Source organism: Microcaecilia unicolor, chromosome 4, assembly GCF_901765095.1.
Source record: "Microcaecilia unicolor chromosome 4, aMicUni1.1, whole genome shotgun sequence".
Taxonomy (NCBI): domain Eukaryota; kingdom Metazoa; phylum Chordata; class Amphibia; order Gymnophiona; family Siphonopidae; genus Microcaecilia; species Microcaecilia unicolor.
Genome location: NC_044034.1, coordinates 236157605 through 236181551, shown reverse-complemented (window position 1 = coordinate 236181551; position 23947 = coordinate 236157605). Strand labels below are relative to the sequence as shown.

Sequence of the window (23947 nt, the reverse complement as noted above, 5' to 3'; positions counted from 1 at the left end):
CACACAATCCTGCGCAGTACCCAGCCTATGAGAGGTCACGGCAAGAAGACGTATAAGGGCTCCTCCCTGGGCCACTGCAGAACCAGGGCATCTATACCATGTGATGCCACTTCTCTCCAGCAGCTGAAAAAGTGATCCACTTTGGCACTGCTGCTCGAAGCCATGAGGTCAAATACCAGCTGCCCCCAGCGGTTCAGAAGGAGCTGAAAGGCTGCCTGCCCCAGCTCCTAGTCCTCTGGATCTAGGAAAGACAGACTGAGGTAGTCTACCTGAACAATGCTGGCAATGTGGACTGCCAACAAGGCCAGTAAATTTGCTTCCACCCAGCAACAGAGTGCAGCAGCCTCCAGTACCACTGCTTGATTCCTGGTACCATTTTGTTTGTTAATATAAACCACCACTGTGGCATTGTCCACCATCACCCAGACCACCCTTCCTCAAACCAGAGGAAGAAACTTCACTAGAGCCAATCTGACTGTAACGTCTCCAGATGGTGATGGACCAAGAGCCATCCAAGCAAGAACCAGCATCCCTGAACCTCTCAGTCCAAAGAGCGAGCTACACAGTCAAAGAGACTGACATCAGTGGTGACCACCACCCAAATCAGACAGGTCCAGAGAAATCCCCTGCTAAAGACAATGACTGGGACTGTTCCACCAGTAAAAGGAGTCAAAAAGCAACAAGGCAGGTGGTCCCCCCAAATCCAATGTGAAAGATAAAACCAAGAGGTAGACCTTGTAAGAAACAGTCTTTATTTATTAGCTAAAAGCTCCCAGGAATTCAAACATCTGTGCCCAACATGGCCATGTTTCGCTAGAGACACTGGCTGCATCAGGGACAAGATTACCAGCTAGTGTAAAACTGCAGACATCACCTTGGCTGGTCCAACAGAAAAATCAAGGCAAGCAATGCTGCTGTTCCTGGATGCATTTGGCAAAAGCATCCAGAAACTGGAGCATTGCTTGCCTCATTTTGAATTCCTGGGAGCTTATAGCTAATAAAGACTGTGTTTCTTACAATGTCTGCCTCTAGGTTTTATCCTCTACTAGTAAAAGGGAAAGGGGAGGGATTTTGATAAACCACCTTTTGAGGCATATTTTCAAAGCACTTAGCCTTCCAAAGTTCCATAGGTTTCTATGGAACTTTGGAAGGCTAAGTGCTGTGAAAATGAGCCCCAAAGAGGTTTACATCTTATATACAGGTACTTATTAGTCATGACCCACCAAACCCTAATGGGGACTGCCTGCACTTAAAATGGCCACAATTCCTGCCAAAGATAACAGGATGAGGGTCTCACTGGCCCTGAGAAAGTGGTCTCCACAGACATCTGGACAGTCCCCCAGACCCTCCCTGGGACAATTTCCAAAGTTGAAAATGACCTGTCATAGGAAGGGAAAGGGAACCCACAGCTGTAATAAGTTGCTGGCTCCCACAGGTCATGCAGCACCTGATGGTCCACATAGGCTAGCTCTGTTGAGCAGGGACTGTCTCTTCATGTTCATGTGTACAGCGCTGCGTACGTCTAGTAGCGCTATAGAAATGAGTAGTAGTAGTATAGGCTCACTGCAGTCCGGGACTCTGCCATTCCTGCCATCCCCCTGCTTGCTTGCTCCTTCAGGTGGGCTGTTTCTCTAAGGCTGCAAAGGCAAGGTTTTTATTTTTGTCTTTTTTTACATAGCTTAACTCCCTATGCAAGGGAAAAGCTAAACCAGGTAACCCCAGCCAGTTTGTTTGCCTGAAGGGGAAGCTCAGAGGAAGGACCCAAGAAGGTGCAAGAGAAGAGGGAGGGATGGGGACCCACACCCCCTTGGGCAAGGCAGGGGCCAAGTCATAAAGTCTCGCCCACTGGTAGCCCGAGGGAGATGACTGGGGACAGTGGAGACAAGCTCTGCACTTGACCAGGTCTGGTTGATGGATCTGGAAACCTGGGAGCCGGTCATTAGGCTCAACCAAGCTGGGAGGCAAAGGCCTGCACTGCTGGGAGCTAGGGCAGGGACCGGCAGTACCAGCCTGAACAACCTAATCTCTGCTAGAAGTAGAGAAATACTGGAACTTTACTACGAGTAACGGCAGGTTATAAACAGTGACATCACTGGAAAAGATCAATTTCTCTACCTCCCTCTCCTGGCATGAAAGGATAACACCCTGCTTGTTAAGGATGGTACAAGTCCAGAAGCTAAGGAAAAAACAGATATATATGCACACAGGCTTCACAGCCTACATAGACCAACATGTGAACACATGCACCAGCACATACACACTCAAGTAGAGGAGTTGGGAAGAATTCCTTGAGACGTGCTCTCCATGCTTTCTCCACTTATTTTAAAAATACATTTAAGAAAATTCTGCATTCTTAAATCTAATACACAAACCTTATTATTGAGAATGGCTTCTGAATCATCAAAGACAAAATCTCCATCAAAGCTATTTGCAAAACATACAAAAGCTAGGAGTCCTATAATACTTTTAGCCCAGAAGGAAGAAAGATGAAGAATCGGAATGTCGTGGTCCAGGTTAATCTCAGACTGTGCCATTTTACGATATGTTCATGCCATGCATGGAGTTCCACCATTACGTTGGCTTCTGCAAGAAACATAAGAGTACAGATTTCTACAACTGTGTTCATATTTGACAAAGTCTAATGTAGCATATTGTGAAACTTTCATAATAGAGGCTTCATGAGTAAAATACGCCCTGAAACTCACAAAAATGCTATAGTTTTAACATTTTTGCATGTTTTTTACCAAGTAAAATGAAGTTACTCACCTGTAGCAGCCTAGCAAGTGTTCTCCAAGTACAGCTGGAAACATTCTCACAGATGGGCAACGTCATCTGACAGAGCCCAGTGCCGAACAACTTCACAGCTTTATTCTAGAAGCATTTGGATCTGCACACCATGCACATGCGCACATCTTCCCGCCCGCTGTGGCCATGAGAGACCAGGCAGTCTATTAAAAAAAAACTAATAGAATACAACTTTGAGGGGAGGTGGGCACGTGTGTGAGAATATATGTCCTGCTGTCCTCGGAGAACATCTGCTACAGGTGAGTAACTTCGTTTTAACCAAGGTCAAGCAGGACATCACATTTTCACAGATGGGACTCGCTAGCTACCAGGCTGACAAAAAAAGAAAGAAAAATAAACAAGACCTGCAACAGATTAAGGCCCAGAAATTTTTTAACATTGTGTTTTATTTTTTATTTTTTTGCATATGTGTGTGTTTTGTTTCTGTTCAGGCTTAGCCAAAGGGACTTACGGGAGTGGAGTTGGATTCTAGACCACAAACAGATTCTGAAGCACTGACTGGCCAAACTGACTGTTGAATCAGGAAATTTACTCTTGACAATAATGAGATGTGAATATGTGGACTGCAAATCTCTATAGATGCTGACCTTAAAAGGGCTACTGACGTAGCCATAGCCCTGACATTATAGGCCATGAAATGACCCTCAAGAGTCAGCCCAGCCTGGGCATACGTAAAGGAGTTGCAGTCTGCTAGCCAACTGGATAAGGTATATTTACCAATGGCTGTCTCCATCCTGTTATAGTTGGAAGAAACAAAAAGCTGGGTGGACTGTCTATGGGCTTTAGTCTGCTCCGGGTAGAAGGCCAAGGATCTCTTACAGTCCAAGGTGTGCAGGGCCCTTTCACTACGATGGACATGGGGTTTTGGGAAGAATTAATAAACAATAAACAACAACAACACTGTTGACAGAACAATTGACTGGTTAAGAAGGAATTTCAGATGCATGCAGAGAACTACCCTGTTGTGATGAAATCTTGTGTAAGGTGGATCAGCTACTAGAGCCTGGAGCTCCCTCACCCTGGGGCTGAAGTGACCACCACCAAAAATAGTACCTTCCAGGTTAAAAACTTCAAGTGACAGGTGTCAACTGGCCCAAATGGAGCTTTCATCAGTTGGGTGAGAATGACATTGAAATCCCTTGACACTGTGGGAGGTTTTACAGGGGGGTTGAGTAACAGCAGACCTCTCCTGAATCAAACAACCAAAGGTTGTACAGAGATGGGCTTACCTTTCACATACTGATAAGCATCAATTGCATGGAGGTGAATCCTAACAATTGCAGAAGATACTCAAGCAGTATTTGTCTAGACAAGAAAAAGGATATAGGGCCCTACCCTCATACCAGATGGCAAAGCTCTTCCACTTAAAATTATATGATCTCTTACTGAAATCTTTTCTGGACAAAGGAGACACTCAAGCTCTTTAAAGAGAAAAATAAATGAAGTCCTCTCTAAGATACAAAAATAAAGTAAAATAGAGCAACAGTTTCCCCAGCAATATAAAGAATTTAAATAACCCTTTCCTAAAATAAAGACACAGCACATTGCAAAAAAAAAAAAAAGCCCCCCCCCCCCCCCCCAAATCTACTTCAGTCTGCAAAGACTTCCCCCTAATTGGCTGGAGCACCTATAAAATCAAACATCAGCCTTGGGGGGGGGGGGGGGAGGGGGAGGGAGGGAATCAAACACTAAATAGAGGCTTCCCTCAACTGGTTACTGTGCTCTAAACTGATGTTATGCCAAGTTTCAAAATGCACTAAGAGTAATTTAACAAAAAGAAGACAATGAAATTACCTATTCAACCCAAGTTTACCTTTTCCCAAGTTTAAATGCAATTTTCAGCAGGAGAAGGTAAGATACACCAGTGAAGTTTTCCTCCCCTCAGGTGGTCCTATCTCATCACCTCTTCAGGACTACACAAAATGACATGACACAGCAAGCCTCAAACAACTGACCTGACTGCTTCCAGATCTAAGCACTAACCACTACTCTATATTTGAGTGTCTATAAGAAACATGATCCTGCCACACTGGGAGCACTTTTTAAAATCACCGGGAGTTTTGGGGGTACATTTCAGGGAACATAGCCAAGTGAAATAAAATGTCTCAATGATGAAAAAATAAAAGGAAAGAAATTTCACACCATCCAGAGTGCTCAGTCTTACAGAGGCCGTGAGCCACAGAAAATAAAGAAAACTTAGAAGTGCCACAAAACTGAGGTCACGTGGTGCTGTGAGCGGTGGTGGACGTACACTAAACTGGCTACTCAGGGACCCTCTTCTTTCAACTCTTTTTACAAAATGCATGGCGTTTTTTGAAAATATTCATTATACTTATTAATCTGGGAGCCTATGGACAAATTTATAAATAGAACAACGCTCTCTATGTCGTCGAAATCATCACGGAGAGGCCAGGATTGGACCTGCCCAAAAGAGGACAAGATGGCACAGTCTCCCCCATCGACGCCCCATGAATCAGTATTCTAGGTTCATGCAACTTTCGGAACAAATTGAAGGGATTGCCCAGACTGCCTCGGATCTAACACGACGGACCGGCGAGCTGGAGTGTCAGGTTTCTGAGGCGGAAGATACACTTCAGTCTCACAATGCAGATATAGAACGCTTGGAGACTCTCCCGCGCCCAACAGGTGAAAATTGAGGACTTGGAGAACAGAGCGAGCCGTGAAAACCTGCGATTTGTTGGGTTCACGGAATCACTTCAAGAATCCTCCTTATCTACAGCATTAGAGTCTTGGTTGCTGGAAAAATTCCCGTCGGTGGGGGATAAAGGCGTCATTCATCTAGATTGAGTACATTGTTTGGAGCCTACTCATACTTTAGACGACAGGCCTAGGGTGGTCATAGCGAAATTTCACCGTTACTTACAAAAAGCTCAGATTTTGTGCCTCTATAAAAATAAAGCCTGAAGATATACAATTTGAAGGACATTCGATTAAGATATTTCAAGACTACGCTGCTGCTCTCACCATGAAACGACGCGCCTTTTCGCCAATCTGCTCCCAACTGATAACTAAGCACCTGCATTTTTCTCTACAATATCTAGCCAATTTGCGAGTACACCATGAAAATCGCTGGCACTCATTCACTAACCCAGAAACTGCTCAGACATGGATACAATCTTTGGAGAACGTGTGAGATCACGATCTGTATATTTACAACCTCTACCAAGATCTATCTAATGACCTATTACTGTAAGAGAATGGTTATATTTAAGCACACTGTAAACATGCCAATGGGTAAAGGTTTGCAGATTTGTAGATGGATGAAGCTTCATAGAAGGAAGGAAGCCCCCCCCCCCCACCCTTTCTGGCATTAACACCTTATTAGCACCTTATGCCTGGAATGGACTTCCTGAGCCTGTACGCCTAGCTCCATCTCTACCTGTTTTCAAATCTATGCTGAAAACCCACCTTTTCACCACTGCTTTTGGCTCCTGACCACTACTCAATTCCCCTATCCTTGTTCCTTCTCACCCAGTACTTTCCTCGCCCTTAACTGTCTTGTCTATCTGCATTTTTAGATTGTAAGCTCTATCGAGCAGGGACTGTCTCTCTGTGTCAGGTGTTCAGTGCTGCATGCGTCTGGTAGCGCTATACAAATGTTAATAATAATAACAACAACAACACTGACTATTGTCCCTTTCCTCATTTCCAGGATCATTGGTAACAAGGGGGTAAGGAGGACGGGAAGGGTTTGGGATTACTCAATGATTCTGAAGGCACAAGATGTAGAAAGAGTGAGTGTGATGTATAATGTACAAGGTAATATCTCGCATGCTGAATATATGTCAAGGTTGGCTCTCTGCTCTAGCATATGTGACCTCCAGACTGTGAAGAGACAAGAGGATGAAAGGGTGAGTGTGGGTTATGGTATACAAGACCGTTGTTTCCTATATGATGAATCTGCATATGTTGATTGGCGATCCCCTGGGGGCTCTGTAAATGGGCAAGATAATTTGATGGCTTTTCAATTAACCAGAGGCACTGATAGGTGATTTGGCACTTTGTATTGTGTCTTGGAATGTTTCAGGCATATCCTCGCCAGTGAAGCACTCCAAGATTTTGATGCAATTAAAACACCACCGGGAAACTATTGCTTGCCTACAGGAAACCAAACTATCGGACGCAGAATACATGAAACTTAGACAACAATGGGTGGAGAATTGTTATTTATCTTCCTCGGGTAACAAACGAAGTGGGGTAGCTGTTTTACTGAAAAAAGGGTTGCAGTGTCAGTCCAAATTAGTGTACAAAGATAATGAGGGTAGGATTGGGTTGATTCATATCAACTATCAAGGCCAGAAATTCTCTCTCTGCACAGTATAATCCCCCAATATATATTCCCCTCAATTTTTTCAAACACTTTCGGCCCTGGGACACAAATATTCAGACGCCTCTTGGGTCTGGGCAGGAGATTTTAACCAAGTAATGGATCCGATGGTAGATCGCTCATCCCCAAGAGCCTGCCCGGCGGTAGGGAAAGGTAGAGGGCTCCCCTTTTCATGCACATCTTTACAATTGGTAGATCCATGGCGCCTATTAAATCCCATGGTAAGAGATTATACACATCAATCCAAGGCCCACCAATCTTGGGCCCGCATAGATTATATTTTACTATCTCAGGCATGGTTCTTTTAGGTACGTCGAGCTAATATAGGACCCTTGGCAGTTTCTGATTATTCGCCAATATGGGGTAGATATAGATGTAGACGGGAGGGGCCACTTGTCTTGTACCTGGAGATTCCCATCTTATTTGAGTCAGGATAGCAAATTCTTAGAGCACCTGAAATCCCGATGGGAATTTTATGAGGAAACGAACGTGGACTCGTGTTCTTCTCCTATCCTCTTTTGGGAAGCTTCCAAAGCTGTAATAAGGGGAGAAGTGACAGCCTATATGAGCGCAAGAACTAAATGCTTGTAGGCAGGAATTGTAAAGCTAGAAAAAGACTATTGAGCAGCAAAAAAAAGCATATCTCCTGACTCCATCCCATATAAATCGTGAGAATGTGAGCAGCCTTAATTGCATTAAACTCATTTATCCATGAAAAAAACGAAACTGCGTTTATTGGCACGAAGACACAATTTTCAAAGATTTGGCAATAAAACCGGAAAGTTATTAGCCCAAGTGGTTCGCACATAGTCACCACGCCACTTTATCCCCACAATTACTACTAAACAGGGGCTCTGTGTTTCAAACCAAGAAGGAATAATATCTGCATTCCACTCTTATTTCACAAATCTGTCCTCAGCGGAACAATGGGGCCCTGGTCCCTCAGTTCGGGACTATTTAGAGGATGCAGGCTTGCCATGTCTTCCCCAGGCAGTCTGAACTCAGCTATCCCAACCTCTAAGAGCCAAAGAAATTCAAAAAGTAATTAAATCTCTTCCAATGGGGCTTCTCACATGAATACTATAAAATGCTAGAACTTCACATTTGTGGATCCCTTATAGCTTATTATGACTGAGTGGTGAGCGGGGTTTCTTCTCTCCAGGGGAGAATGAGGCCCTGATCACCCTTATTCCAAAACCAGGTAAACCACGAGACAAAGTAGAATCTTATCGACCAATTTCATTATTAAATGTAGATCTAAAATTTTGGCACGAGTTTTGGTCGATCGTTTGGCTCTTCACATCCCTACATTAATAGGAGACCACCAAGTGGGGTTTGTTAGGGGACAGCATGCTGTTTTGAAGGAGTCAATTTACTAAAGAACAACTACTACTTGTTAGCCTAGATGCAGAAAAGGCCTTCGATAAGGTTTACTGGGACTATCTATTTCAGGTCTTATCCTATGTGGGGCTGAAGGGCTGTTTTTTTTCAAGCTATTCAATCCCTATATAACAACCCATCAGCCCGTCTCCTAGTAAATGGATATAAATCTCCCACTTTTGCAGTTCAGAAGGGTACAAGACAAGGCTGCCCACTCTCGCCTCTTTTATTTTTGCTTTATTTAGAGCCCTTGCTGCGTACAATACTAATTGATCCCGATATATTTGGGGTCTCTCTACCAGGACAAACAGTAAATATTCTGGCCTTTGCAGATGATTTGTTTCTCACACTTACTCAACCACAACAAGGTTTACCCCAGTTGTTATCTGTTCTTGATGAATTCAGCTTTTTCTCAGGGCTCTCTCCGAACTACCAAAAATCAGTAGCCTTCCCAGTTCAGCAAGAAGTGAAAGAGATGTGGGAGGGCCCTTTTCCCCTCCAGTGGGAACACAAAGCGGTGAAATATTTGGGTGTTTATATCCCCTCAGATTTAACACAACTCTCTACTATAAATCTGGAAGCACTAAAGACCCAGATAGAGGAGATTTTACAGGGATGGCAAGGTTTACCTCTATCCTTGCTAGGGGGAGTAGCGTTGTACAATATGGTTCTTTTTCCTACATGGATCTATACCTTTCAAACAATACCCCTTATGTTATGTCATAAAGATGAAAGATGGCTGCACAGGAGATTGACTACATTTCTATGGAAAGGAAAGCGGGCTCGAATACCTCTCTCTAGAGCCATGCTACCACGTGCCAAGGGGGGATTGGGATTATTGAATCTCCGACTCTTTTCAATATCCAGTTGTGCTCTCCATCTTTATGATTGGTTTCACTCTACACAATTTATTTCTTGCACCCAGAGATCTCCTCTCTCAAGCCATTACATTTTGCCTACTGGCTCCATGCCCCAGTAGGGAGGGCCCCCCCTTTGGGACATTTGCAGCTATCTTTCTCCCGCTGCATCAAGCTTGGCGATGGATATGTAAGTTTTACTCCATAAATGCTGAGATGTCCCCTCTATTCCTTATTCAGGGTAATCTGGTCTTCCCAGTGGGTGGTTCTTCTTTGATATTTCGCAGGTGGTCCTCCAGGGGGATACATTATCTATTTCATGTGGTTACAGAGCGGGGAGCCATAAAGTATTTTACGATTCTTTGCGAGGAATTTGGTTTAAATGATGCAGATATGTTTGCCTATTTTCAACTTCGTCACTATGTACATTCTTTATCTCCTCTAGCATTGTCACTAGAGGTTTGGGAGCGTTTGAATGAGGTTCTAGATCTTGATGCTCAGCAACGTACCCCGCTGAAATACTTTCACTCTTATTTAAGAGATTAGACTACAAAATATGACTTCACCAAAGTAACTCAGCAATGGAACTCAGAACTGGGTTTGAAGCTCCAACCAGAGCAAGTAGAATCATGCTTATCATTTGACAGAAAATGCTAACTAGTGGGAGCTACATTACAAATTTGTGCTACGACTACATATGTCGCCTCCTAGAGCCTTTCGAGCCACATTAAGAAACAATAACTCATGCTCTAGGTGTTCCGGTGGAGCTCATCTGGGACATATGTTCTGGTCTTGTTCTTTGCCAATGACTTTTTGGAAAGAACTATCTAATCACGTATCGAAGCTCTGGAACATCAAATGGCATCCAACACCCAGCCAACTATTTGACATTTTCCACATTTCAGGTCCTGCACCTCAAGGCTCGACGGCTTTTCTAAAAAGATCTATGCTAATGGCAAAAAAAGTAATCCTTCAACTGTGGTTGGATCACAATGGCCCCACAATACCTCAGTGGCGCTCATCTATGATCCACCTCTGCTCCCTAGAACGGACAGGAATCTCTGACTTAGCTTCAAAAAAAAGGATATCTATTTTGTAAAACCTGGTTTCCTTTTTGGGACTCACTCACTCCAACTGCACGTAGTAAGATTCTGAATTCTTGACCGAAAAAACAAAAGGAATTAGTAGGGGAGGGATAGAAGGATTCTTGGGATAAAAATCAACGCCTATATTAGCGGTTTATTATGTCTGTATGGATACTGTTTTTTTCTGACTGATGTTGTCAAGTCCTTTCCTTTGTATCCTATTATGCATATCAATAAACAAGATTTATAGTAAAAAAAAAGTGCCGCAAAATCTAAGGGAAATAAAGGGGGAGAAACAGAATACTGGCTCTGTGCAGCACTGACGAAATAAAGGAAAACAGGCTGAGCCACACGAGAGACATGAGCTGAGAAAGAGATATAAGAATAAATTTCCAATGCCCTAGAGTGGAAGAAAAATTGCCTAGTCCCACATGGTGGTGATGCGTGTGAAGACGTGCACATGTGCACAGTGTGCTGTTTCAAATGCTTCTACAAAGAAGCCGGGAAGTTACTCAGCATCGGGCTCTGTCAGATGACATCACTTATTTGCAAGGACATGATGTCCTGCTTGTCCTCACAAAACCTTTGCAAGAAACTGCACTTTTATAATACAAACTTTCACATGTACTCCTCTATGAACAAAAGTAAAGGTACATTTAACATTGATGAGCTGCTGCAACACAAGATCATGGAAAACACCAAACTAACATGAAATTTTGCAAAAGGGCATGTGTAGGAAAAAAAATCCATGCTTTGCAGGCCAGTTTTAACAAAAAAAAAAAAAAAAAAGAGTTGTAGTTTGTAGCCCCCAAACTTTACCTACACCTGTAGGAAGAAGCTTTAAAAGAATCATCAAAAGCCCTTTTCCCCCAGATGTTAAAATATCATGTGATCAAGTAGTATTATAGTGCGCCTTATCCATCTCCTCATTGCCCCAAAAAGTATTTTGGGTGAGATGCCTCTAATCCAAGGGTTCTCAACATAGTCCTTCAGACACACTCAGGGGCTGATGCAGACAGCTACTGCAAGCTGTAGCGTGCAGTTAAGAAGTGATTTTAACATGGCAGTTAAACATATGCTCACTGATTACTGCATTTGGACTTTTCCTTTTTGCGGATAGCTTGCCTTAGAAGCCAGAGTCAGCGGCTCTAACCCATGGCTTTCTGATTTATCTACTCAGCCAATCAGGATATCCACATGTGCTATGCAGATCTCTCTCATGCATATTCATTGTGGGTATGCTAAAAACATGACTGGATGGGTGCATCCCAAGGACTGGGTTGAAAACCCCAGCTCAAAACCCTTAAATAACAAATGGACACCAAATACCACTAAGCTCCAACCCAGAAGCTTATTCCAAAAATTGCCTTCCAATAGGAGGCAGAAGTGATATAAAATTAAGGTTTTGGTCTGGCCTAGTCAGAGACCTAATTTAAACCCAATATAGATGCTGTGGCAGGACACGGAACAAGTAGTTCATGCATGAAAACCTACGAATGTGTCTGAATTACAGCAGTTCGATGAAGAGGTGTGGGCTAAGAATCCTCAACACAGATGTGAAAACAAATTGGAGGAGGCGGGGGGGGGGGGGGGGGGAGGGATTGCGCTATATGTGAAAGAACATTCCACATGACATAAATAGCAGCATAGAATCATTATGGATAGATTTTCATGTGTGAAAGAGGGAGTATTCTTGTAGGGCTGTACTACCATCCACCAGAACAGAATGAACAGATGGATGAAGAAATGTTTATAGAAATTAGGAAAGCTGGCAAATTGGGCAACGCTATAATAATGGGTGATTTCAATTACTCCGATATTGACTGGATAAATGTTACATCAGGGATTGCCAAGGAGATACAATTTCTAGATGTAATAAGCGACTGCTTCTTGGAGCAACTGGTCCAGGAACCGACAAGAGGGGGAGTTATTTTGGATATGGTCCTTGGTGGCATGCAGGGCAGAGTGCAAGAGGTGGTATGTTGGCTTCCCTAGGAAACAGTGATCATAACATGATCAAGTTTGAGCTACTATCTGGGATGAACCCACAAAGGAAATCTACTGTAGCTGTCATTTCAGTGATCATAACATGATCAAGTTTGAGCTACTATCTGGGATGAACCCACAAAGGAAATCTACTGTAGCTGTCCTTTAATTTTCGAAAGGGCTTCTATAATAAAATGAGGAAAATGGTTAAAAAGAAACTAAAAGGATCGGCTGCTAAGGCTAGGACACTAAATCAGGTGTGGATGTTATTAAAAAATATCATCTTGGAAGCCCAGTCCAGATGCATTCCACGTATTTGCAAAGGTGGAAAGAAGAAAAAAAAAAACGTCAGTCAGCATGGTTAAAAGGTGAAGTAAAAGAGGCCATTACAGCCAAAAGATCGTCCTTCAAAGAATGGAAAAATGACCCAAAAGAAGCAACATAAGCACTGGCATTAATAAAAGAAGGCTAAAAGAGAATATGAAGAGAAAGTTGCCGTAGAGGCTAAAACTCACAGTAACAACTTTTCAGATACATCAGAATAGAGTTCCACAGGGAGAGAAATCCAACCCGTCCCTGCTGGAATCTAATCCGTCCCCATCCATCCCTGTGGGGAATCTAACCCATCCTTGCCCGTCCCCGCCGCAAGTAATCTCCTCCATCCCAGCTCCCAGCCCACTAATCCCTTGCCATGCTGCAGTCACCTTCACCCCCCCTTTCCTAAGAAAGCCAGACTCTTTAACCAGTAAAAATACTAGTAAAAGTAACATAAATCATTTTCTTCCGTACTATAAGACAGCAGATGTACAGATCAGCACAGGACCCAAAGTAGTCCAAATTCCAAACAAATAAGTCACCAAACAACACAGCTTATGCTTAATTGTTCAACCACCCTTAGGATTCACCTTTGGGATTAAAAAGCAAAACCATGTATATGTAAGGACTGGATAAATTAATTAAAACAACGTTTACAGCAAATGTCCTTAATATGTAATATTTGATGCAGTATTCACATAGCAAGCAGCCTGAGGCAACATTCATTTTCTACTGAACATAATTAACTTTGTATGAACTTGGCAGCTAATAGCGTTCTGAACTGGACAATGTTGGCACATTTAGACTTATGCTGGACAAAACTTCAGCATGAGGAAGCCCTTCTCTAATTATTCAATACCTTTCTGTGAAAAAGTAGTAATAAAAAAGGCAAGTGCATTTTTATAATATACCACTGCAATTCACAAAACAAAAGGAGCAAGTTCCCACATGCCATCTTTTTCTTTTGATACAGGCACAGGGGAAAAAAAAAAAAAAAGATTTTAAATGTTCCCATGTTTCAACTTAATTCATGTTTAATGTGGGATATAAATGTCACAAATATTTGCTTGCTTTGTTTTGAGTGTATGGAGATGACAGCAGTGCGAGGAAGGAGAAAGACTCACCCTTTTACCTTCCTGACTCCATCCATCCACCTCCTCTCAGATCCTGGGTGCCCTCCCAGCACATAGTTCAAGGCAGCCTGGTGGTCTAATGACTTCTACGGGGAAGGAAAGATCACCACTCTTTCCTGCCCAGTACAGCGGTGTTGGTACTCTCCTCTCTGCTTTTTTAATATGGCTGCCAAGACTACAAGCAACACCTCGCAAGACTTCTAGATCTGCAGGAATCCCGCTATCCCTGTTCCCGTGCAGCTCTCTACATCAGAAGCAGAAAACCTGCGAGAGAATCCATGGGACCGTAAGATCATGAAGGAGAAAAGGGGCACTCAAGGAGGACAAAGCCATAGCGCAGAAACTGAATGCTTTGCTTCTGTCTTTATGGAAAAAGATGTAAGAGATCTGCCTATACCAGAAATAGTTTTCAAGGGTGATGATGCGGAGGAACTGAAAGAAATCTTGGTGAACCTGGAAGATGTACTAAGCCAAACTGACAAATTAAAGAGTAGTAAATCACCTGGACCGGATGGCACACATCCAAGGGTACTCAAACTCAGGCATAAAATTGCTGATCTGCTGTTAGTAATATGTAACCTGTCATTTAAAATTGTCCATAGTACATGAAGATTGGAGGGTGGCCAATGTGACACAGATTTTTAAAAAGGGTTCTAGGGGTGATCCGGGAAATTATAGACCGGTAAGCCTGATGTCGGTGCCGGGCAAAATAGTGGAAACTATTATAAAGACTAAAATTTTAGAACATATAAACAAAAGCATGGTTTAATGGGACAGAGTCAGCACAGGTTCAGCCAAGGGAAGTCTTGCCTCACTAATTTGCTTCATTTCTTTGAAGGAATGAATAAACATGTGGATAAAGATGAGCTGGTTGATGTAGTGTATCTAGATTTTCAGGAAGCTTTTCATAGTTCCTCATGAGAGACTCCTGAGAAAATTAAAAAGTCACGGGATTGGAGGCAAGGTTCTGGTGTGGATTAGGAATTGGTTAATGGACAGAAAACAGAGGGTACAGTTAAATGATCATTTCTATCAATGGAGAAGGGTGAACAGTGGAGTGCCGCAGGGATCTGTACTGGGACTGGTGCTATTTAACATATTTATAAATGATATGGAAATCACAATGACGAGTGAGGAGACTAACAGCAGATTGTTAAAACACGTGCGGACTGTGAAATATTGCAGGAAGACCTTAGCAAATTGGAAGACTGGGCGTCCAAATGGCAGATGAAATTTAATGTGGACAAATGCAAGGTAATGCACATTGGAAAGAATCCAAATCATAGTTACCTGATGCTAGGGTCCGCCTTGGGAGTCAGCTCTCAAGAAAAAGATCTAGGGGTTATTGTAGATAATACATTGAAATCTTCTGCTCAGTATGTGGCAGAAGCCAAAAAAGAAAACAGGAAGCTAGAAATTATCAGGAAAGGGATTGCGAGTATGACCGAAAATACTATAATGCCTTTGTATCACTCTATGGTGCGTCCACACCTCGAGTATTGCATTCAGTTCTGGTTGCTGTATCTCAAAAAAAAGATACAGCAGAATTAGAAAAGGTTCAAAGATGAGCAACCAAAATGATAAATAGGATGGAGCTCCTCTCGCTTGAGGAAAGGCTAAAGAGGTTTGGGCTCTTCAGCTTGGAAAAAGAGACGGATGAGGGGAGATATTATTGAGGTTTACAAAATCCTGAGTGGTGTAGAATGAGTAGAAGTAAATTGATTTTTTACTTGTTCCAAAAGTACAAAGACTAGGGGACACTTGAGGAAGTTACATGGAAATACTTTTAAAACAAATAGGAGGAAATGTTTTTTCCACTGAACGAATAGTTAAGCTCTGGAACTCTTTGCCGGAGGATATGGGTAACTGTGATTAGTGTATCTGGGTTTAAAAGGGGTTTGGACAAATTCCTGGAGGAAAAGTCCTTAGTCTGCTATTGATACAGACATGGGAAGAAACTGCTTGTCCTCGGATTTGTAGTATGGAGTGTTGCCAGGATTTGGGTTTCTGCCAGGTACTTGTAACCTGGCTTGGCCACTGTTTGAAAAACAGGATGCCGTTTTATAATTCCCACCTTAAGTAATTCCTTTATCCCTTGTCTTGTCTGTCTGTTTTGATTACGTTGTAAGCTCTGTTGAGCAGGGACTGTTTCTTACATGTTCAGTGTACAGTGCTGCATACGTCTAGTTGCGCTATAAAAATGATAAGTAGTAGTATTAGTAGCAGCAGTTAGGGGGGTCTTTGCCTGAAATAGTCCTATTGCACCAAATATACTTCATAAAGCCACTTGGCATCCTCAATAACATGGAGGGAAAAACAGCCAATGTGAGGTCAAAAGACTCTATGGCCTGGGGAGCTCGAGTAACTATGTACCCAAAAAAGGTCGATGGTTCTCAAGTAGGGAAAAGGGCTCAGAAGTCCCTTGGGCTGAAAAACAAAAAAATTGAAAAACAAAAATTGTATAATATATGAAAATCAAGTAAACTATGAAAGAAGTATAAAATATGAAGAAAATTTGTCCTGAAAAGAGAAGACAACAAAAGACAAAAGTTTACATGTTGAGGAATGATCAAAGTGACAACCTCTCTGCTCCGCGGAAAACGAAAGACTGCCAGTCCCGTGCTCGCGCATCAGGCGGAATGCACCTGCGCAATGGGGGGGGGGGGGGGGGGGGGCGCACACTGTCTTAAAGATTTAAAGTGACAGTACACTTTGATAGTGTCCGAACCGGTCTCAGTCGGATGATGTCACCCATTTGTGAGAAGTTTTTGTTATTCTCCTGTTTCTCTCCTGCAAGAACGAAAATGCTAGAGAGTATAAAGGAGGAAGCAGCCAGGACTAGATTGACCATAGAGACTGCCTCCTTCCCTGTGTAGTTTGAATGTTTTTCAGCAGCTTTGAGCCCAGCAACTCCTGTTGCAGTTGTCACCACTGATGTCAGTATTCTAGCCTGAAAACCTGTCAGCAATCCCGCTCTTCTTTTCTGCATGTCTGAGTCACAATCTCTCCACCCTCAAAAGACCCTAGAACCTTTGCCAGGTAGAGGCAGCAACAGACCAGATGAACATTCTGGGAACTTCTAGCGTGAGGAGCAGCAGCAGCAGCTAGTGTGGGAGAATGTATGTAGACATATGCATGTGTGCTCTACCTGCACAAAGGGCTTCTGTTTTCTTAATAAAAATTATATTGCATTTTTAATTAACGAGACATTAAACCCATAGTTTCTAGGTATTTTACATGCAGTTCTGGCATTAGCCATCACCACCAAGGAAGCACATATCAAAACCACTTTAGTCATTAAAATTATGCTTTTATTTTTCAACACACCAAAATAAAAGATCAAAAAGCAAGCTGCAGGTACTCTTTTTCAAGACTAATATTTATGACTAGCTTTGAAGAAATGGCTCTCCTAAAAAGGCAGATACAAAATGTATGTTTTTATTGTAACTTGCTTTGGGCTAAAGTGGGATATACATTTTAAAAAAATTAAATGTTTTGAAAACTATTCAAAGAATGATCTGCTATACACATGATATCCGGTAACATACATAAAAAGGGGTTGAATTGGCACAAGTTTGAAACTTGTGAGCAGTAGCGCCAATCGTCAAGGCTTCAACCCTGGCTACTGTCCACTCACACATTTTTCACACATTCTTTTTCACTTCCAGGTTCTAGCTCCATAGGTCGTGTTACTCAGTTTCAGAACTATTTTGCTTAGTCAGTACATAATTAACTGAGAACAGTTTGGTCTCAAAACGGAAGTATTATGTTTTTTCCCCCCATGGATTTTCACCACATTCAGATTAGTAGTACCTCCATTTGGTTGTCTTCACCAAGAAGCTAAGGAATAAAACTTTACAACTTCTTTTTCATGAACATAGTAGCAAGGTGGCTGCTAGGAACTTCCTTGCAGTTGGTGAGAAGGCATTAACATTCTAACTCCTGGGGAATTTAGGTCCGTTCTCCAGATATTAGTATTGAGCAGCCTAGGTTATAATAATGTTGTATCTAGGCCTTTCAGTGAAGATCTTTTGGGCCTGCAGGTGACAATGCTGCTTATAGGCTGTGGGCCACAGGAGCAAAATTACTCCAAAGTTAGAAAGGATTCATTGGCTGCCTGTCGCAAACAGTTAGCTTGAGGCTAGTCGCATGCAGGGGTCAGGTTCAAGATAGTTATGTGATTGTCTATGATCTCTTTAATCTTTCCATGTATCACAGTCTTCAGGTACAAACACATTGATTGCTTTAGTTTTTGCAGTCCATTTAGTTGCTACATAAAAAGTTGTTTATTTGGTTACCAAAACCAAATTGTGGAATAAATTCCGTGTGTGTGTTTTTTTTTTTTTTTTTTAAGTTGAGATGAATGGTCATAAGTTCTTAAGATCCATTTGTTACTGCCTGCTTTGCCTGCCCGAGTTCAGCTTTGAACAGGGCTAGCGTTAGGAGTGGGCAAACAGGGCTGTCACTGGGGACCTCAAACTTGCTTAAAATTGAATGAGGGACAATCTGCGAGCAAGCTTTGGGGCCCCCTCCTTAACCTCTGCCCTGGGCTCCATTATGTCTAGCACCGGCCCTAGCCACGAACGCAGCAATTTGACCCACCCACCAGACCCAGAAATGATGTCAGTGACATTCTTGAAGATATCTTAGATGGTGCATGATATTTGCAGGCAGAAGCAACAATTGACCTAGAAAAACAATTATTGAAACTGAAAAGAACAGCAGGTGATAGGGCAGATAAGATCAAGGAACTTGAAAACCATTAACTGCTGATGCAATCAGATTTCGATGGATTCCCGATCTCCCAGAGTATACAGATTGTGAAGGAGTAGCACAGAAAATTGCCAGCTTTCTTCTCTCTGATAATGTACAATAGACTCTGAACAAACCGAGATAATACTTGTGCACAGCGCTCTAGGGGAGAAACATGCCAATGTGCCTCCCAATGTTCTGGAGCACTTTCAAAACTTCAAGATAAAAAGAACAGATTCTGAAGAAAGCTAGAGGAAATTTGACTATTATCTTGGATACCTATGGCATTGTGGTGTATCAGGACACAGCAGCTGCAACACAAAAAAAGCGAGGAGAACTCAAGGACTTATGTGGCTCCGGAAAGAAGGGATCCACTACCAATGGCAGTTCCCTTCTGCACTCATCTTTAACAAAGATGGGAGAACGCACTACCACATAATGAGCAAGGAAGAGGAAATTCAACTCCTGCCAATGGAGAAACAGTAGACTCAGCTTGTGGAACAGTAATCACAGATATCAGCTGTGAAAGACAGACCCAGGCGGCAACTAGTTACTAATGGCTGAGACAAATTGCACCATCTGCAGACAGATAAGGAATATTCATTGAAGACTAAATGGTATTGATTTGCTCCGTCACTTTATTTTCTAGGTGTTATTTTTGCTTTAAAAGTGTATGCTGAGATGGCTGGGGGTTAGGGGCTCACTTCCCCTGAGTAAGCCTGTTAGGAGGGTTTGGCAGGCATTAAGGGGGTTTTTGAAGGGAGTTATGGGCAGGTGAGCTTTTTGGGCAAGGGAAGGTGGCAGGTGATGGAGTATACTATGGAAATTCAGATGCGGAGAGGGAGACTAATCTACAGTATAGGGGAAGTGGATCAATTATAACACTAACTAAACATTTGCATACTTCCTAGAAAAGTACCTGGGAAGATCAGGATATATAACTGTTTACTGAGCCTCAGCAAAGAGATTCTGCTCTCTTTTCTTCCTGGCTAGGACTGAAGCCTCAGCCAGCTAGGTAATTTCAAACTCCAAGCCAATCAGAGCCCAGTCAACAAGATTTCAAATATATACTGGTTCTTTCTTCCTGTTTGTGTCAGCTAAAGCATCCTTTGTTACATTCAGTGTAAAAAATGTAACGAAGGATGCTATATTGGAGAAACAGGCCAGATGCTTAAGACAAGATTCAATTTACATAGACATCATATGAACAATACTGGTGCCAGCAGGGTTCCCATGCCTGTTGGTCAACATTTTACAGGGAACTGTGGGACCACTGGGAGTGTGGCCCCAGTAACCTACAACTCGCTGGAGATCATTTCAGAGTGGGAGACTCACCCAGAGGCGGCTCTGACCCAGTTGGTGGGAGGAGGGTACTAGTGTTCCCTTCTCCACTACTGCCAACTCCAGACTTCGCGCCTTCTGTCTCGCTGCACCCTACTCCTGGAATAAACTTCCTGAGCCCCTACGTCTTGCCCCATCCTTGGCCACCTTTAAATCTAGACTGAAAGCCCACCTCTTTAACATTGCTTTTGACTCGTAACCACTCGCCTCCACCTACCCTCCTCTCTTCCTTCCCGTTCACATTAATCGATTTGATTTGCTTACTTTATTTATTTTTTGTCTATTAGATTGTAAGCTCTTTGAGCAGGGACTGTCTTTCTTCTATGTTTGTGCAGCGCTGCGTATGCCTTGTAGCGCTATAGAAATGCTAAATAGTAGTAGTAGTAGTAGTAGTAGTGTGGAAAAGCAGCAGCTGCAGGCAGACCTGAGCCATGTTGGGGATAGACCCTTTAAGTGGCTGCGGGGTAACCCCAGGAAGGTGGCTAGGTGTTTCATGACAGCTGCGCTAAAAATGTTGGCGCGCTAACACTAGAGACACCCATAGGAATATATGGGTTTGTCTAGAATTAGCGCACGCTAAAAATGCTGGCGTCTTAGTAAACAGGGCCCTCAGTGTAAAACACAATGTATTACTGTACAAATTAATTGGACAAAGAAAAAAAAAGAAAAAGAAATAGAAGGTGTAAAAGATATATTCAGATCATATAGCAAATCACAAAAAGAACACAAATTTTAGATTATATGCAAACCAATCATAATAAAAAAAATACTGTTCTGTCTTTCACAGCTGTAATAAAGATATAAACACCTCTATCAGCAAAGCCTAAGATTTAATTTTAAAACAACAACATCTACATAGAAACATATGTAAAAAAAAAAAAAAAGACACTAAAAAAGAACCTATGCCAGAGAAATACTGAAAACTCCCAAAAGTGCCACTTATACAGAGTATATATAGAAAAATAATAAATGAACATTTAGCAAGCAAGTGTATGCATCTTTCAAATTAAGCAAACTACCATAAAAAAAAATATGTACAGCACTACAAAACTAACTGCACTATGTACTATATAGCAAATTTTGACAACCAAACCAATAGAATAGTAGCTTTAAAGCATAAAAGCCACATGCTGTTGCAATCAAGTTACTGTATGATAGAATCTCATTCTAAAATGGCAACCTTGTTTCAATATTGTATCGCTACAATTACTGGCAGCTCTACCCAGCCCACTGAACATAACCTTACAGCCACATAAAGAGAAAAGTTTTATGCTGTACCAAAGGTATTAAAAAAGCGCTGTAGCAAAGATGTACTCAAAAGGGGGTGGGGTTCAAACTCCCCCTGGCAAAATGTGCTTATCGGTGAATATACATCTCCTTTGATAAATGCACCAAGGCATTTATAATAGACTTTAAATGAAGAGGTGGGGAGTAGGTCCTGTTGAAAATTGGGGGGTCCCGAGCCCCCCCCCCCAAGAAGGCTAGAGTGACCCTAATCTGACTCCATCTCTAAATAACACTAGTAACGGGGTAATCAAGGAGTTATTGCCTCTAAGGGAGACGTTAGATTACAAGTTATACAATGCATTTATACTTACAGCCTTTGATCATTAAGTGAAGCCCACAAATCATCATTTGGGATGAGGAGTTTATTCGCCAAGGTACAAGTCAAATCAGTGATTGACAACAGGCAGGTACAATCAATTAATTATAGGAATATAATAAGCTGCAAACAGGTGTCAATTATTTGCTAATCTTTTATAATTTATTTTACCAATTAGAGGTTTTACAAGGGAAAGCAATTAGGTAATTTGTCAATTCTGCTGGACACATTGGTTTCCCTTGGAGAGAGAGTGGCAACCCTATTCTCTCTAACTCAAACCAGGAAATACCCTGATTTTTATAGGTGCCCTCAGGATATGGGTAATATGACAGTTGATATACCTGATTGGATCTATGCTAATGTCATGGTTGTCACTGATTGGCTCATGCTAATGAGTAGCTTCTATCTTGCTAACATGGTTTTATCTTTAGCTCGCTTCTTAAGCAAGACCCTGCTCACAGGAAAGTCTCCCTCCTTTCTTGGACAGCAAGTTCCTTATTTTCTCTGCACCTGCTATGACTCACTCATTGCTCAACTTGTTTTTCTAACTTACATTAGAGAAAATTCCACTTTGTAACTTTGTTTCCATATCTATTAACTTAACTTTTAGGCCTCAATCCGGGCTACAAACCAGGCCATACTTTTCCAGTAAGCTCCCAGTTATGTCAGCCATCAGATTTCTGACTCAGCCAAGGTCTGTAATGGCCTGAGCTCTATGACTGGGCCCACCACCATTCCAGTGGGGGGGTCTCTGGCTGTATCATAATTATACATTCCCCACTTGTCACCCCCTCTGGAGAGGGGTGACACAAAGCTCGTCAAGCTCATCATCATCCATTCCAGAAGGTGGCAAGCTATCAAACGAGAGGGGGAGTTTTGGTCTTACAAATTGCTAGAAGATATGGTGCAAGACAGGAAACTTCATTCTCAGGTGATATATTATTTGGGCATATGGAATTCCCTTTATATTACCCAATCCCTTGGGCTTAATCCAGATGTCATCTCTCTTGAGACTTACTCAAACCTGTAGTGAGAGAGGTTTTATGAATGGGACAAATCCATGAGTTCATCTACAAAATCCCATGAAGTATAGGTAATAGCAATTTCAGGTGGATCGTACTAATAAACACTTTCAGGTCTTTCTATGGCTTCTATTGTATTTGTAGCATAGTGCATAGGGAGATAATCTAATGTATGTATCTCAGTGGTCTTGAGAAGGAACAGTGGTTTCGATTAAGCATTGTTATGGGCTCAACAAATATATGGTTAGTACTCTGTTTGCAGGCTGTTTAAGGTTGTAGGTATTCAGAATCCTTAAACAGGTCGGAGTGCCTGGACCTTACTATTACTCGTCATTGGCATCCAATCATGAGCACTAAAAAGTGGATAGCAAGTATGAGGTTGCCTAATACTGCCAAAAATGGTCAATCCTAGGAATATTTATATTAACAAAGGTCATGCATGGATCTTGACATATGCATAATGACCTGGAAGTATGGGAAGCATTTTATATATCCGTTACCCCACTTGGAGCTTAGTCAAACCTACAGAAAGACATGCAGCTTAAGTAAGCTTAAGTAAGCCTACACCAAAGTTAAACAATTGCATAACTGGTTGATACCAACAGGGTTTACACCTACATTATGATATCTTAGCCAGTATTAGGGTTTGATGTTACCCTTGTGTCTGAGCAAACTTCAATCTAAATTACATAAACAGAAATAACGGGGAAACTCTTAGAAAAACAATTAGAACAATAAAGGAAATAAAAGGAAAATAAAAATAAAACCTTTTCAATATATAGACAGGATTACTGCTAAACTGAAAATAATCTATAATGTCCATAAACAGCAACAGTAATTCTCAAATTAAGTATCAGTTCTAAATTCTCTTTCATCGATCATGGTTGAGGCGGTGGAAGCGCTGAAGAATCTGGACGGAGATCTGGGTTTTCAGGCTGGCCAGCTGAAGGAAGTGGCCAGTCTTGAGATGGTTAGGCTGTTAACATCTGGTTCTGCGGCTGAGTAAACCTGTATATCTTTCACATGGACCCAGGACTTGTGGTCCAGTAGTTTGCAAGGTGTAAAGATTATTGCCACAACCTTGGGGGATCTAACATCATTTGGGCCTGGATAGATCTTGAAGACGTACTTGTGGTGTACAAACTTGGATCTTTCCATGTCTTTATTCTAGGCATGCCCCATCATACTCAGTCCATCAAGAGTCAGATCATATATAGATGTCAAAAGAAATGAAAGACAATGTAAACATGGAGAAAACAGTGCTAATTAAGTGCAAAAGCAAAAGGGAAACCATAAGGGTTCAATAACGAAAAGCCAATT

The 23947-nt window shown here is 42.1% G+C and overlaps 1 protein-coding gene across 2 annotated transcripts in view; it reads right to left on the bottom strand.

The window, feature by feature from the left end:
- Nucleotides 1-23947, bottom strand: part of LOC115469062 (protein O-mannosyl-transferase TMTC4-like) — a 162684-nt gene that overhangs the window by 127925 nt on the left and 10812 nt on the right. For both annotated transcript variants that reach the window (XM_030201344.1, XM_030201345.1), the window contains exon 2: nucleotides 2373-2583. In XM_030201344.1, the coding sequence (XP_030057204.1) occupies nucleotides 2373-2534 (162 nt within the window). In that variant the 5' untranslated portion in view covers nucleotides 2535-2583. The remainder of the gene's footprint in view (nucleotides 1-2372; nucleotides 2584-23947) is intronic.